At 38.4% G+C, this 17,260-nt stretch overlaps 1 protein-coding gene across 4 annotated transcripts in view; it reads left to right on the top strand.

Annotated features, from left to right (window-relative positions):
• The window catches only part of eif4g3a (eukaryotic translation initiation factor 4 gamma, 3a), a 66,148-nt gene that overhangs the window by 32,387 nt on the left and 16,501 nt on the right, over positions 1-17,260 (top strand). For 2 of the 4 annotated variants that reach the window (XM_073876118.1, XM_073876117.1), the window contains exons 7-19: positions 299-410; positions 631-737; positions 1,353-1,535; positions 6,260-6,347; positions 6,432-7,121; positions 8,248-8,333; positions 8,613-8,844; positions 9,105-9,229; positions 12,115-12,234; positions 12,508-12,654; positions 12,796-12,993; positions 15,650-15,796; positions 16,485-16,721. In XM_073876118.1, the coding sequence (XP_073732219.1) occupies positions 299-410; positions 631-737; positions 1,353-1,535; positions 6,260-6,347; positions 6,432-7,121; positions 8,248-8,333; positions 8,613-8,844; positions 9,105-9,229; positions 12,115-12,234; positions 12,508-12,654; positions 12,796-12,993; positions 15,650-15,796; positions 16,485-16,721 (2,472 nt within the window). Of the gene's footprint in view, positions 1-298; positions 411-630; positions 738-1,343; positions 1,536-6,259; positions 6,348-6,431; positions 7,122-8,247; positions 8,334-8,612; positions 8,845-9,104; positions 9,230-12,114; positions 12,235-12,507; positions 12,655-12,795; positions 12,994-15,649; positions 15,797-16,484; positions 16,722-17,260 lie in introns of all 4 variants that reach the window. The other 2 variants (XM_073876116.1, XM_073876115.1) reach the window with 1 other exon arrangement.

Here is a 17,260-nt window from a genome sequence, read left to right as displayed (position 1 = left end):
ACTTTGGAATGTAACAGTTTTTTTTAGATAATAAACCTTGATAACGTATGCCGTTTTACAAATGTGACCTCCGAAGGAAGGGGTAGAGCTATTGTGACTGGGGGCCTTCAAATATTGTTGTTGACAAGTCAAAAAGGCTGTGAATATAAAAAAATGCTGTGAAACCAATATTTTAAATATGACCTATATATGCAAAATATACAGTAGGCTTTACATCATTTTGCATTATAGCTATGGATGTCGACAAGATATTCTGAAAAGTTTGTGTATCAGCAAGTTTTTTTTTTTCTTCTCACAGTATCGTCACAGCGCACCTTACGTAGGAGCCCCGCAGCAATATGCCGTGCAACCTCCAGGATCTGGAACCTTTTACCCAGGACCCGGCCCTGGGGAATACCCAAACCCTTATGGCAAGTACTGAGCCCTTTGTAGTGTACTTCATTGCGAGCGCTCTGACATCACATCCAGCTGGTTCATGTTAGCCTCAGGTAGTTTCTGCATGCGTCTAATTAGCTAACTGAGAATTGACCTCGTTCCCAAAAAGCGATTCGCTGTAGGGCTGTTTGTGAAAGCTCAAACAGCGACTATGACTCATTTTTTTCCTCCCTTCCTGTTCTTTTCCAACAACAGCTGCCGGGCCATCGTATTATGCTGGCCAGACAGTGTACCCGCCCTCTCCACCCATCATAGTGCCGGCACCTCTGCCCCCTCCACCTGCCAAACGAGAAAAGAAACCAGTGAGTACCTAAAACAAATCACCGCTTCCAGAAATGCCAAGGAATCCACTTTACTTTCGGTTAATTTTCTTCTGATAAGGCTTGAATTTAATCCCTGCAGCCCTGGCTGCCAGACCCAGATTAAATGCTGTTAAAAGGGATATTCATCAAGTAGTAGTTTTACCCCAACACTGGCCTTGACTCCTGTATAATTACGTCATGGTAGTCAATTACAATTCCGGAATTCAGGATGAGGTATCAGTATTACATTTTTAAATCTGTTTGCTGCACTTCACGTATTTGGATCAGACTATGTGATGTGGCCGTTCTGTTGCATGCTGGGAGGTTGGCACAGTCGAGATGTTTTATCACAAGCCAGAGATAGATCTGAGCCAATTTTACACCAGTTACTGCAAACTGGCACATTTATTTTAGAAAAAATCGTGGGAAGTACCTTATGATAATTCTTTATCATAGTGGTTTTAATCTTGGAATAAACTGATCCAGTAAAATGTGTTAAAAAAAATTAAGTTCATTTTGTTATCAACTATCAGCACATGTGTCATCCCATAGCATCCATGATTGACTCAGTTGCTATAGTTAGTCTTTTGCCCTTCTGTGCCATTGTCCTCCCAGATCCGTATCCGAGACCCTAACCAGGGCGGAAAGGACATCACGGAGGAGATCATGTTCGGAAGCAGGAATCCCACTCCTCCTGCAGGACACCCCGCTTCCATCCGAACCCCTCCCGCAGGACGCGCCTCCTCGACACCAACCCCACCCACAGGACACACGTCGGCCACACCCACCCCTCCACAGGCAAGAAACACACTTTGTTCAAACTTTGTTTTTTGAAGCGGCCAAACTCTAGCAGATGTAGTCAAGGATAACATTTTTCACAGTTACTTACACATCCTATCATTGTATACTTACCTCGGTGGAGTGCAGATCTTAACACATTTTAATGAGTTTATGTGTCCTGTCATCTATGATTAAAGCTGTTGTCCAGTGTGACTTGGCTCTGTTGTGTTAAGCTCACCTGTCTAATGCTATTTTCCAGACATGTACAGCCTAAATCGGACACACACACACACACACACACACACACACTCTCTTCCTGGCACACGCTGTACGCATGGATTAGTTCCAGCTCACACAGTCAAATCCTTAGTCGTATCCTTATGAATACAATGAGAGCGTCAGGTTGTTTGCTGCACCATTATATGTTTATGTATAGTTGGGTCTTTGGATTTGGACAATCTGGATAAATGTGGAAAAGCATGTCAGTAGGATGCTGAACAGTGGCGGCTCGTGACTGCTCTTCCGAGGATGCGCTAATTCAAAATAAGTGTTCGGATTGTCACGTGTGTGGTTCCCTTTTCCAAAATATGTGTCTTGCGTGTGGAGAGATCCTGTGTGTATCACGTGTTTTGTCAAAATAAGTGCCTGCTGGAGACGCGTCAAAACCGTTTATGATAAAAATGACGCTCACGTTCCCTAAATACACGCAACACACTCCCTTAACAGTAAACTCTGATTACGCATGAGACTGTGCGAGTATCTGGCACACGCGAGCGCATCCTTTCAAGTTCAAGGCAGCAGGCACTTATTTTGGCATGACACGTGATGCACACACCATCTCTCAAAGCGCAGAACACATATTTTGAAATGACGAACCACACACATGACAAGCTACATACATGTTGTGACGAACTTCGCATCGTGCGCTTCAAAAAAAGAAGTCACCAGCCGCCAGTGATGCTGAAATGTCAGTTGTGGTGTGAATGTGAACATGATAGGATTTCAATTACCTCTTTTACAAAATGTTAAAGTGCCGGTCTGGCACCATGGTGTACTGATGATATTAGATGATTTATATATGCCATCAGTGGCAGTCCGTGCATTTCACACCTAGGCCCTTTGTGGTGTCCTCTCTGAATTAATTTGTCTTGTAATAACATCATTACAACGTTACTGCAATAGAAACACATCAACAGTTTAGTTGCAAAGTAAAATGGAAATTACTGTATTTTACACCTTAAGTAATAAGTCAAATTTTACTTTATTAAAAAAAGACAATACAAAAAGAGACGCGGTGAATATTATGCAGAAACCCGTTTGAACGGTAGGCCTATTTGAAATGAAGTCAAACTTTTTTTTGCTAAAGAAATCGCATAAATGGTTCTTTAAAAAGCTTACAAGTGTTTTGAAGAAACAAAAGTATAACAAATTACTTTGTTGACAGTCTGTTATTCGAAGATAATACAAAGGTAAAACATTTTGAAAGGGTTACTATTAAAAAAGTTATATTTTACAAAATTTACATTTTACAAATATTTTTTGCTTACTAAATAAAATGCATTAAACTCACCAAATTAGCCTACAGATTATTTGTAAACAAAATCCATCCTCCTTTCTTTCCTCAAGAAGAGTTCGATCACGCTGTTGTACAACAATACGTCATTTTCTATCGCCATAGAGGCTAATACTGAAAGTCGAGACTGTCTAGTAGTATTTCTGGCATAAGTTTTAATTTGTTGTAGGCTGAGAATGTCCGTTCGACTGAAGCAGTGAACACAGTAATAGTCACCGGCAAACATGTCAACGGGTACAGCTGTCACATGCTGATTTTTATGCTGTAGGAAATCAAGGATTTTTGCCATCAAAATCAGTCATGGCATGCATTACAGTCAGTTCTGTTTTTAGCCAGGACAGATCAAATAGTGTTCCTTAACTTTGCTGGGGGTCAATCCAATAAAATGATGCGAAATGACGTCAGCATTTGTAAGCCTGCTAGATGGCGCTGGTGGCACCAACTTGAAATCTGGTGGTTAATGCAATGATTTCATTGTCATTTATCTTGAGCTGAAGGCGCCCACACTGCTCGTTCTGAAGGCCTAGGCAGATTTCTTTGACCATGGCAACACATGATGTTAACCGCTGGCTGAAATATGATTGGATAAATGCTCTATCATAAAAATACAGTACTGGAAGCAGCACAACCAAAAGAAAAGATATTAAATAAAGATAATAGACTATTATGGAATTCATTTAATACACATTTATGGAAAATATATTAAAATATATATCAGTGATTTAGATAGTGTTTAGGCAGAGAAGGCTTTGCTTGCCCTGACAGCTCACCACTGTGAATGCCATAATGGCAAAAAATTACCAAATCCACATACCATGATAAATACTTTATGCTACATCAAGGTACCTAGAAGATACAATAGTACATTTCAACTACACTGCAAAACTTGACTTTCTTACTTAGTATTTTTTGTCTTGTTTTCAATACAAATAAAAATTCTTACATCATGATGAATTTTCTTGATGAACAAAATGACAAAAAATTTGCCAATGGGGTAAAAAAAGTTATTGCATTTTTTTATGAAGTGTTTAATAAAAATTAACTTATTTCAACATGTTTTTTCTTACCCCATTGGCAGATTATTATTATTATTATTATTTTTGCTTGTTTTAAGCACAAATTTACTTAAATTTTATTTAAATTTTATTTTTTATTTTTTTTCTCTAAAAACTAGACTTATTTTCTAAGGTCATTTTGTTCATCAAGAAAATGCATCTTCATTTAAGAATTTTTAGATATTTTTACTGAAAACAAGACAAAAATACTAGGTAATTTTTTTTGCTCCAGTGTACTTTGGTACTGCCATGATACCATGTCGACAAAACATGGTATATTTATGCATTTGGCAGAGACTTTCATCCAGAGAGACTAACAATCTACATTTTTTTTGTTTGTGTTTTTTCTAGAAATCGAACCCATAGTGTTTGCGCTGCTAACACAATTGAGCTACAGAAATTGAGCTGCATCTGTTTATTTTTAGTTAATGGATTTCAACCTGACTCCCTGCATCTGTTTCTTTTTCTCTTATCTCTTTTTCTGTGTTTGCAGAGAAGCAGGCATTTACTTAACCAGATGATTAGAATTACCCTCGTGAAAGACATTGTAGTAAATCTCCCGTGGTTTAATCTTGCAGACTATGGTGCCGCATATAGAGAGCAAGAGCTAAACATTCACCGCTGTCTGATATAATGTGTAGTTTGATCCTTGCTCAGGCTTTCCTGCATCCAAGCACGCCATTACAGAAAACACATAGAGCATCGTGAATCCTACCGTGTGTTATTAATTGTGTTCCATTGAACCACTTTTGATGACTCATAGTTAAAATGTAGCAGATGCTCTGAATACAAAATAAAGAGGAATTTCTTTGGGGGAAAAAGCACTGATTAAAAACCTTGGATATCTCAGAGGGTGATTGAACAGGAATCACTATTAGTTTAGTTCCTGGTTTATCTCACTTTGGGACACTTTGTTCACACTACAGCTGTGGTTTTGTGATGTACCATCATACTAATTCAGAAATCACTTAAGCCTGGAGTATAGAAAGAGTTTTTTTTATGTGTGCGCAAACGTACGGCCACAGTCGTAGTTTTTTTTACTCGTACCTTTACACAACATGTTCGAAATGTTGTTTCTACAATTACAAAATTAATGGCAATATCGTGATAAATGTCAATAAATATTGTTAAGTCATCTCATCAATAAAGAGAAAACGCTTTCCTGAGGAGTTAAGCATGCTTCCAAGCATATTTGATCCACACTTGAACAGTTGCACAATATAAATGTTAATGTATAAATTAGATGAATGTTGATTTATGAAAATAAACACCACAGTCTTTAATCAATGTGTCTTTGCTGCGTCTGTGTTGCTTGGGAACTGTGCTCTGTTGCAGATTCTGAGGAACTACTTTGTTTGGCGGAAGAGTACTTATATAATTACCTAATAACTTATATGTGTTTTTTTTATGAAATCCTGCTATGCATATGAAGTAACCATTTTATAAAAGCAATAAGCCCCGCGAAGCAGTGGTGTTACAGTGCATCTTATAACAGTTAAGGGGGTTTTAGGCACTCGTGCCTAACAACGCCCCATAGCTGTTATAAAATGCACTGGTAACCCATTGTTTCTGGTGGTTTATTGCTTTAATAAATCAACCTCATCGTACATCTAAACAAAACTGCTCAATGCTCTCAGGTCTTGATTTGTTTTTATTTTTTGCATCTGTGGAGAATTCCCATGTGTTTCTTTACAAGGTAGCATTGCCATCTACTGGCCTGGCACACGTAATACAACGTATTTAGTCATCTTTGTAGATCTGTGTAAACATGTGTCGTGTGTACGTGAAATCTTTCAAAAATGCTACATCATTTTCACAACATCGATGTTGTGTATACTGATAGCTCTAAACCTAGAGTATATTCAGTTGTGTATGTGTACACGAACATACACACATTGCGACAAAATGCAGGGCATCTACTGGGAAACATATTACATTCATCTGTAGGCACATGTGCATACAAAGTATGTGCGGTTACAAAAATCATCATGACCACTGAATATGCCTAAAGAATAAACTCTAATGCATGTTGCAAAAAAGTGAAGAGCTGGGGAAATCTGTCTTCCTCTGCCATAGGTGACTTATATTTCTGTTTCTCTTTTACCCAAATACAGCCAAGCAACTGCCATGCAGAGCAAACGGCATATGTCAACCAACCTCAAAGACTCAGCCCTGCAACCATGGATTGCAACTCCAACTTGGGTAAACCCACACTTAACCTGCTTTTAGTTGTGACCTTTATCTCATAGACCGGCATTCACACTTTCTTTCTTGGCATTTCTATAGATGACAGGCCAAAAACGGAGCCCATGAAGTCGGTATCTCCTCGACCTGTTCCTTCAGAGTCCCCTGTAGAGAAGAGAGCAGCCCCAGGTCTTCCATTATTAGAATCATCTTCTCCAAAAGGGATCCTAAATCCATCCAATCTCCTTTCACATCCTGCAAGCGTCTGTGTTGTACCCACTGCAGCTGGTGAACCAGAATTTTTTTCTCCCACAACCACCACGGCTCAGGTCATCTCTGGCGAGGACTCTCTTCCAGAAGCACCTTGTATGCCTAACGTACCCTCACCGTCTGACAAAGCCGTAAATGGCCATGCCGATTATCAAACATGCTTATTAAGCTATGAAGAGCCAGAGGTCCAGGCAGCCTTAAAGACTCCTTTGCCCTGTGAAGTTCAAACGTCAACCTTGGCTACATCATCTACGGAGGTGTCCCATCAAGAAGTTGCAGTGGCCTTGGAGGAGCTCAAGGCAGAGCACCTCACTTCATTAGCTACACCTGTGCCCTTGGTTCCTACTGTGCAGGCCTCTTCAAGCACCACTTCTGTCCTTGCACCACCACCTGGTTTAACACTGATTCTGAAGCCTGCTGCAATCAAGGCTATAAACAAGACCTCAGAGGATGTCCAGCTGAAGGCTCAGGATATTTTGGAATCACAGACTCAAAACAACTCAAGAAAGTCCACACCCACAGGTATTTTCAATGGAGTCATTTCCATTGTACCTTAAAGGGACACTACACTTTTTTCCAGCACCCCTAGAGTTAAACATTTGATTTTTACTTTTTTGAAATCGATTCAGCAGATCTCCGGGTCTGGCGCTACCACTTTTAGCATAGCTTAGCACAATCCTTTGAATCGGATTAGACCATTAGCATCACGCTAAAAAATAAGCAAAAAGAGTTTACATATTTTTCCTATTTAAAACTTGACTAGTTACGTCGCGTACTAAGACAGACAGAAAATTAAAAGTTGCGATTTTCTAGGTAGATATGGCTAGGAACTATACTCTCATTCTGGCGTAATAATCAGGGACTTTGCTGCAGTAACATGGCTGCAGGAGGTGCAATGATATTATGCAGCAGCCGAAAATAGTGCCCTTAGTAACTTTCAATGGCAGGAGACTATTTTCGGGCACTGCATAATATCATTGCGCCTCCTGCAGCCATGTTACTGCAGCAAAGTCTTTGATTTTTACGCCAGAATGAGAGTATGGTTCCTAGCCATATCTGCCTAGAAAATCACAACTTTTAATTTTTTGTCGTTTTTAGTACACAATGTAATTACAGAAGAGTCAAGTAAATAGGAAAAATGTTGAAACTCTTTGGTTGTTTTTTTGGCGCGATGCTGGTGGTCTGGTCAGGTTCAATGGATTATGCTAAGCTATGCAAAAAAAGGTAGTGCCAGACCCAGAAATCAGCTGAATGGATTCCAAAACGATAAAAATCCAATGTTTGACTCTGGGGGAGCTGGAAAATTAGCATATTTTCAAAAATGTGTCTCTTTAAAGAGGTTTTTATCTATTGTGAATTGATTTGCATTACCATAATGGATTCAGACCTAAAAACAGTTTAAACATTTTGGTTATTGGTTAGCAAGTAACTAAGAAGGTAATAGGAAAGTCATTTTAGAGGTTGAGCAAGATATAATTTTTATGAAATATGAAAATTATGAATTTTGTGTACTAATATGAAGAATTTATATTTAAAAAGTAATAAGGGCAATTTTGATTTGATTCTGTGTAGATTAACCCTGTAAAGATTGAATCTTTAATATGTGTACTGTATAAGTTACTAATCTACCAATTTTTTATCATCATAGCCCATGATGTTTCTGCTGTACCAAAGTCTTGGATGAAACCAAAAGAAGAAAGTTACATGGTGGAAACACTACAGAAGGATAATGAGGTGAGAGAAAGTTTACATGGAGGTGCACGTGTCCTTGACGGTTGTGTATTTGTTTGTTAAATTAGTTTGAGAAGTTTTCCATAATATATAATCTATAGATGGATCAGCAAAACACGTTCCGAAATAACCGAATATTAGTGAAACGAAACCCCTCTTTGAAAGTTTTTACATATCTAATGATATTGTTATCATTAATAAAGCTATAATACAGTCATCATCTCACATAAAGCCTTCAGGCCCTTTGTGCTAATTTTTTTCTTATTCACATCACATTAAAAGGAGTCCTTCAAGGACAGTTCTACTAGAGATGAGCTGGTCTCTCAAACAACCCTAGGGACTTTCAACAGCCCCTTTCCACTGCCTGAGCACCAGGAGAGACTCTCAGAGGAGAACGGAGAGACAGAGGTGGAGGCTTTGAGGAACGGGGTAGAGACGGAGAGCACAGATAGTGGTGTGACGCTCGGGGACAGCAGGGGATCCATGTGTTCCCCTACTCCACTCATGCAGGAAGGTACAGTAAGACTTCCCACAGGAACCGCTTGGGTTTCCTTCTGTTCCGCAGAAGCCTAGCAGTTTTAATCTAGATGCTTAGCAGTATTTAAATTCATTTACTGTATTTATTCAGTGATTGGTTTATTTATTAACTTCCGTTTAAATGCATTGATGAAAATGTAAGTAGGATTTTAGTGCTTTGTTAATTATGTTTAAATACATTAATAATAATAATAAATTAGACTTGCAAATGAATACCACAGTCTTTTTTCACCTCAGGTCTTGTGCAGTCTAATGGCAAGAGACAGTACGACCGTGACTTTCTCTTGGGCTTTCAGTTTATGCCTGCCTGTGTTCAAAAGCCAGAAGGACTGCCTCCCATCAGTGATGTGGTGCTAGACAAGGTGTTTTTTTTATTATTCTCTTGAATTATTTGTATTATATATTTGTAATTTTGTGGACAGCTCCATGAAGTGCATTTGATCAGAAAATGTGCTTTTCAGCATTAAAGTCCAAATGATATCAAAACTGACATTCTTATTTTTTTATGTAATATTGCAGTGTTTATTATAAACAATTTATCTGTGTAAGTTATAATTTTTTTATTCATGTACCCTCATAAACTTCAACAAAAATCTGAAATTGTACCTTTGCCCCCTTGTGGCGATCAGTTAGATGGCTTGGGAGGAGCATCTGTTAACTCCGCCCCCTGTCAGTCCGCTGCCAGTTCTATTTCTGAATGAAACCCCTACTTTTCTATATCAAATGAAAGCACAGTGGAAACCACAAGCCACGCCCACTATTTACCTCACATGATATTTTGTTTCCGTCGGAATCAAATCATAGTGGAAAGCACTTCACAACACGGAAGTAAAGTTGATTGTGACTTTAAAGCCCCCATGAACCAGAAGTCGCGGTCAACTTCCATATTGTGACGTTTTTTCCACTGTGCCTTGATTTGATATAGAAAAGTAGGCGTTTACTTTCATGTTTTGACGTGTTTTAGAGCAGTGGTTCCCAAACTTTTTCAGCGTGTGGCCCCCCTTGTGTACGGTGCCTTCCTTCACGGCCTCCCAAAGAAAATTTGTGACAAAAAACTGTTCTAAAACTCAACATTTTAATAAAAAAAAAAAAACCATTAAATTATACAAAAAAGTAGTGCTTTTGGTTAGTAGCCTTATTTTTTAGGCTTAATTACAGAGAATTCATGATAAATTAATATATTTCATAAAATGTCGGAAAAGTGGGGCCCCCCTGGCACCATCTCGCGGCCCCCAGTTTGAAAACCACTGTTTTAGAGTAAAAAAGAATATCACTTGAGGAAAATAGTTTGCGGGGTTTGTGTTTTCCACTGTGCTTTAATGGATATTGGATTGAAAAAGTCAAGTAGTGACAAGCAATGACATGAAATACCAAAAGGTATTTTGATATTGCAATCAAACTTACATTTCATTAATAAAATAAAAAGGAGGATAAAAACTATTCTATTTTAAAAAGGTAAAAGTGTGTTTCCTCATACTTCCATTTTAAAATGTTCGTGGGTCCCGGTATTGTTGTACTTAAGTGGGTTGCGAAATGAAAAGTTTGGGTCTAGCTGACGTCATCAGAAAATGATCTTCACAAGAGGGCAGAAGTACATTTTTAGATTTTGATTAAAGTTTATAAGGAGACATGAATAAAATAGAAGACTTACACATATAAATTGTTTATAATAAAAACTACAATATTAAATTAACAAATAAGAGTTGTTAGTTTTGATTTCATTGGGACTTTAAAGGAAAACACAAACGTTTTCAATATTTTACTATGTTCTTACCTCAACTAATACATATGTAAAAATACAACGAATTAATACATATCTTTTTTCAATGGGTGCACTAAATCTCTGTACAGCACGTTGTGACTGTGTTAGCATTTAGCCTAGCCCCATTCATTCCTTAGGATTCAAACAGGGATGAATTTAGAACATCATCACTCCTGACTCCTCCCCCTCTCGCTCAAACTTCCGTCAATATTACTGTGCACGAGGTCGAAGTGCTGCAAACTAAGTGCTTTTTCGCCATACAATATATTTCTCATTTTTTTATCCGCTTAAAAAAAGCCACGTTTTATTTTGTGCCACCATACTTACTCGTGTAACTACTCATGTAACAGTCTTTAAATAGGAAAAACTGTTTGGATCATAATGAATGAATCCCTGTTTGGATCCTAAGGAATGAATGTGGCTAGGCTAAATGCTAACACATTCACGACACGCTGTACAAAGATGAAGTGTACGCATTGAAAAAAGATGGGTATGTATTAATTTGTCTAAATTAAGGTAAGAACATAGTAAAATACTGAAAAACGGTGGTGTTTTCCTTTAAAGCCATTTCATAAGTGCCTTCCTGTTTGTCTGATTATTTGCAAATGTGAATAGATGTGCAAATACGAGTTCATCCAGAGTTAATAAATGTACTGTGTGAAATCACGAATTTTAACCAGGATTAAATACTAAGACAGGATAAAGTATGAATTATGTAAAACATGGAACTTACATTAGTTAACAAAACAATCCCAGGAGTTTTCCTAAAAACCTAAAAAATCATTATTGTCACAATAAAATGTTTAAAAATTAAGTGAGAGAAAAGACTGGCCTGATTTGTAAACTTCAGCCGAATCTGCGCACTTCAGCTGTGGAACTCCCTTGAACGTGCTGTTTCCATTAAAATTGCATTACGATTATGTCATGTTTGGCAGTAAGCTTCATTTATTGTAAAGAAGATAAATGCTCTGCCCTGCTTTAGTTTTTTAGTCAAGTCCGCGCAATTGAGAAAGTTGACTTTTGCTTATTCAGACCTGGAATCAGTCATTTCTATACGCTTTCTCAGACTTGTTTGTCTTGTATTCTTTGTACTTTCAGTTTGCCATTTCAGTTCCTAGTTTAGACTTCACTTTGCATGTGCACTCATTCACATCTGTTTCTGGATGTTATTGCTCCCTCTGTGCCTCAAAATGACTGGAGTAGTATTGTTACACAAAATGTTCATATATGAAAAACATAGAGCTGCTTTCCATCACAGATACTGATTTTCTCTCAGAGCTAAAGGGATGGGTAGGGTTAACAGTTTAGGTTGGGTTTAAGAGAGGGTAGTTATTTGATTTAACATTTAAGATTGTGTATGTATAGCAGGGGGAGAGAGAGAGGTCTGGTGTTTCATTCATGATCCTTTATAAGAGAGAGAGAGAGAGGGGAGTTTCTCACTGCGCCCCCTCCTGGCTGAATCATGGTTTGTCTCTTTTGTTCCAGATTAACCAAAATAAGCTACCGCTAAGGGCTGTGGACCCCAGGCTCATTTCCAGAGGCCCTGACTTCACACCCGCTTTTGCAGACTTCGGCAGACAAATATCAGGAGGCCGTGGAGCTCCGGTAAGTTATGCAAGCAGAAAACATGCTATATTGTGATTTTAGTTATGGATGAACTGGGTTTGCGATATAATTTTTATTAAAGGACACACATTCATTAGAAAAATACTTAAATAAATATGGTTGAATGTGAAAGCACTGTGGTGCTATTTAAACAGCATTTGTTTGTTTAGCCCTATTCAGGAACCAAAATTTGTTCAATGAATCAACACTTCAGTATGTGAAATAACTTAAGTAACTCATTCATCTTTGTTTTCTTTCTGAATACATCCAAAGCTTCTAAATGTGCGTCGGCTCCCACCGCGCAAGATCATCGTAAATGTTTCTGTCGATGATGTCCAGCTTAAGAAGGCGGAAAATGCCTGGAAACCTGGAATGAAGCGAGAATCCGCAGTGGATGACCCAGAGGCACTGAAAACCCAGGTATGGATTCCTGTGCTATCCTGTGTGATAATTCCTTATTATCCTTTAAATGTGGTTACAATAAACTGAACAAGATGCAAGTTTGTTCTTAAAAAAATCCTTAAAACTCATGTTTAGTTGAAACATCTTGTTGGTTTTCAGGAGTTGTTCCGGAAAGTCCGTAGCATTTTGAACAAGCTCACGCCCCAGATGTTTCACCAGCTGATGAAACAGGTGGCAGATCTGACCATCAATACAGAGGAGAGGCTCAAAGGAGTCATTGACCTTGTGTTCGAGAAGGCTATCGATGAGCCCAGCTTCTCCGTGGCCTATGCCAATATGTGTCGCTGCCTGGCTACGGTATGTCTGAGAATGAGCACGAGTACACTAACTTTGACAGATCATGAAAGAGCCCCTATTACATTGCTAAAAATGGTTATTTTGTGTATTTGGTGTAATGCAATTTGTTCATGTGGTTTATGGGTCCAAAAACACATTATTTTACTAGGGGTGGCACGGTACATGAAAAAACATCCAAACCGTTCGGTTTGCTTGTCTCGGAGCATGTATGTGTTGCACAGTTTGGCGCATGCGCGATGTAGCATCGTGCCCGTATGTTACCTGAAACCTACTTTCATCTGACTCCACAACACGAGCCTCCGTTTGGGGATGTGTTTATACTCGACGCACAGACTGGGTACCGGCGCGACTTATGCTTCTTGGGTTGCAGAACCCAAAGTTACAAAATTTGACGTGCACACCGCCAAGTGAAATGGGGTCTCGCGCACTACCGCCCACTCCGCATTAACGTCATTTTCGCTGTGCGCATCCTCGCGCTCGTGTGGACGCGTCAAATATAAACAAAGCAAGTTACACTGAAGTTGGCAGTTTGATAAATGCAAGTTAATTCTTCAGTTTAATCTTTGTGTCCTTCAGGTTCAAACTTTGTGTGCTATAAAGGCACATTCCAATTTCTGTAGATACACATTCTTCTTTTTTTGCCAAATAAATGAAAAGCATGTCATCAATGTCTTCTCTCTTGCTGTATCAAAATCTCACCTAGCTTTCCTTAGAGATGGTTCCAATAATGTGCTTAAAGTCAAGTCAAATTCAGTTACAATTACATGATATAACAATATTGTTATTACTGTATCCTAAATTGTGAATAATTAAGCTATATATCATATGCTGAAGTAAATTCCTGGAGTGTTAACAATTAATAGAAAAAACAACAACAAGAGCCGTACAGAACTGAAAACTGTGACCATAAAACCGTGATACGAAGCGAACCGTGGGCTTTGTGAACCGTTCCACCCCTATATTTTGCTGATCCGAGGAAGGAAGTTTGATACCGCAGCTCCGCCTCCAGGCTTAACGGACGATTCCTTCTGCCCATGCCCTGACTCCAAACTGACGTTTTTGCGTACATCTTAGCGCCCATCATCATACATTTTATGTTCAGTTCATTTACAATAGAAGAAGTGGCGTCGCATCATCCATCTTTTTTTACTGTCTATGGTTGTGATTGACAAAATACCTCAAACGTGTTTTCGAAATGTGACGCTCCTTACCATATTTAGAAGATCAGCTCCCCACAGGAGATAATATCGTCTTTACTAACTTATCAATACGAGCCCGAATCTGATCCATAAAATGCAGGGTAGGGTTGGACCAGTTGTTCGTAAGTTCTTACTTAAACTGGGACGTAAAGTCCAAACTAGAGGCTTAGTAACTTCTAGCTAGTTTATAACTAACTCTTTACTTAATTCGGTTGCACCATTTGTTCTTAAGGCAGAACGTAGCTAGTAGGTCGTAAGCTCTCCGTAAAGTAATGCGTTGTCACATAGAATGACGTCTATTTTTCTTAACCCAATCACAAGCCTTATAATGGGTAAACAGGAAATAGTCTGAACAGTACGTAATTTTAAACTCATTCTTGTCTCGCCTAAATTGAAAGTTAAAAAGTACGTTAAAGCAAACGTTATCGAACTCAAAACATTACACTTTTAATTGAAAATATCTATCCCACACATGGAGGAGAAAATAAACAGAAATTTTAAATCTTATTTTAATTGATGGATACACAGAAAATTAAACAGTTCTTGAAAACTCGTTGACGAACTTGTGGCTCTTCATAATTTATACAAGCTTATCGATGTAATATAATCTGGCTGACAACTTATTCCAATCGTTTTTCATGGACAGAGGCTTCTGTAAATATTAAGTTACAAAGTATTGTTACGTTTAAACTAAGTTTAATGGTGCAAAGCAAAAACATTTAGTAGTGCGTAAGTTGTAATTTAGTGCCCATTTACGTCGCAACTAAGCTACATTGTAACTTACGCACAGCTGATGCAACCGGCCCCAGATGACCAAGCTGATTGATCAACTTTACCAGCACAGCTTGAGCAGAATGTAACAGACTGGTAAGGTAAGGATACTAAAACATAAAAACTGGATTTAAAGTCGGCATTTGCGATCATAGAAAAACAAACAACAAGCGCTACTCTTTACTGCTCAATACTCATGAATCATGGTTTGAATAGTCAGTAGCAAATTCCTTAAATATGAAAACATAGGCTACTGAATAATAAACGGGCAGAATTATGAAGTAAACTGTTGCCTACAATACTTGTGTTCAAGGATTGAACAAAGAGATTTTAGTTGGAGATTTGCGTCATTGTAGACTTTGGGATTTGAAACTTTGCAGATCATTAACATTTACAAACACACACTTACACATCAAAAGAAATGTAAAATCATAAAAAAGAAAATAGGGGCTCTTGAAAATCCAGTACTAACTTTATGTAGGAGGCATAGTTTTAAATCCTGTGATTGGCTAGGGCATCATTTCTGGAGGTCTGATTTGTCAGATTGTTTGGAGAGGATAAGAAGGAATCTGTATTACAAAACCCAACTAAAGAACAAACCACGATTGTGTTCATTTTTTTTCTTTCATTGAGAATTATTCTTCAGTATATAAATGGCTTTTGTTCTTCTTCTGATCCCATTATAGCTAAAAGTGCCCACGTCGGACAAACCCAACACTTCTGTAAACTTCCGGAAGCTGCTTTTGAACCGCTGTCAGAAGGAATTTGAGAGGGACAAAGTGGATGATGTCGTACTGGAGAAGAAACAGAAAGAGCTGGATTTGGCCACATCAGTAAATATTTAATAATATTTCACTCTTTCATCTTAGTAGAGATGTCTTTTCGCTTTCATTTAGGAATACCATTTATGTGAAGAGTGAGATTTATACTTGCTATTCAATACATGCCTGCATTTTAAAGGAATAGTTTGCCAAAAAATGTCATCTTTATGTCGTTATGCCACTGAATTTCTTTTTGGAAAGAACTGTCGAACAATTTGCTGGCACTCTTTGAATAAAAGCGATAGTGAGTTTGGGCTGTCGAGCTTTTAAGTGACAAGAAAAGCACTTTTCTGAAACTCTATTCTGTTTTTGTGCCATCTGCTGTCTGCACCCATTAAAATATGGCATCTTTATAAGCAACAGCTTTGAAGTCAATGACATTATGACTAAGATTATAAGTAAACCGCATCTTAATCTCTGTTCTTTATACAAATCTGTTGTATGCTATCCAAAAACTTAAAATATACTGTATGAGTCATTTTTGTCTTTTTGTAGCTTGGCAGCCCAGATAAACATCAACTTTATACTCTATGACATTGATCCATTTAATAAAATGACATAGATTTAAGAATAACATAAGGGGAAGTAAAATATGACAAACGTAAATTAAAATAAAATGGGTATATATGTTATTATATCCATGACCTTGCCTTGGCAGTACTACAGTTGGAATGCATGTGAAATGTAAACTCACTTTCAGCCCACAGAAAGAGAAAGATTACAAGAGGAACTAGAGGAAGCAAAGGATAAAGCCCGCAGACGCTCCACTGGAAACATCAAGTTCATCGGCGAGCTGTTCAAGCTGAAGATGTTGACAGAGCCCATCATGCATGACTGCATGGTCAAGCTGCTAAAAAACCATGACAGCGAAAGCTTGGAGTGTCTTTGTAGACTTCTCACCACCATCGGCAAAGACCTCGACTTTGAGAAAGCCAAGGTAAGTGCCATAACAGTTTATGAGACATTGTGGAGCGTGTTGATTAATGTTTCATAAGAGCAGCGGAGAAAACCCTCAATTGTGAGAAAGCTCTAAGTGCATCTGAGGTTGAATTTGGCATTTTTATCGAAGTAATGTGACCGTATTGGAGATTGCAGGACTGTGAAGTCTCATTTTGCCTTATTTAACCTTTTGATTGTCAGCATAAAGTTCATTCTACAGTACTGTGCCGCTTTTGTAGAATTGGGCCATTTGTCTGGTCACTTGTTAAAGGAAAACGCCACCGTTTTTCGGTGTTTTGCTGTGTTCTTGCCTCAACTTGGATGAATTAATACATACCTTTGTGCGGGGCTTCTTGGGTGTGTTGGCATTTGGCCTGGCCCCGTTCATTCCTATGGCTCCAAACAAAAGTTTTATTTTGTGCCACCATACTTACTCGTGTAACTACTCATGTCTTTAAATAGCGAAAACCTGGGTTTTGTGGCTTCTAAATTCTTCCCTGTTTGGGGCCGTGGGAATGAGTGGGGCTGGGCTGGATG

This window comes from Misgurnus anguillicaudatus, chromosome 14, assembly GCF_027580225.2.
Source record: "Misgurnus anguillicaudatus chromosome 14, ASM2758022v2, whole genome shotgun sequence".
Taxonomy (NCBI): domain Eukaryota; kingdom Metazoa; phylum Chordata; class Actinopteri; order Cypriniformes; family Cobitidae; genus Misgurnus; species Misgurnus anguillicaudatus.
This window is presented reverse-complemented; position numbering and strand designations above follow the sequence as displayed.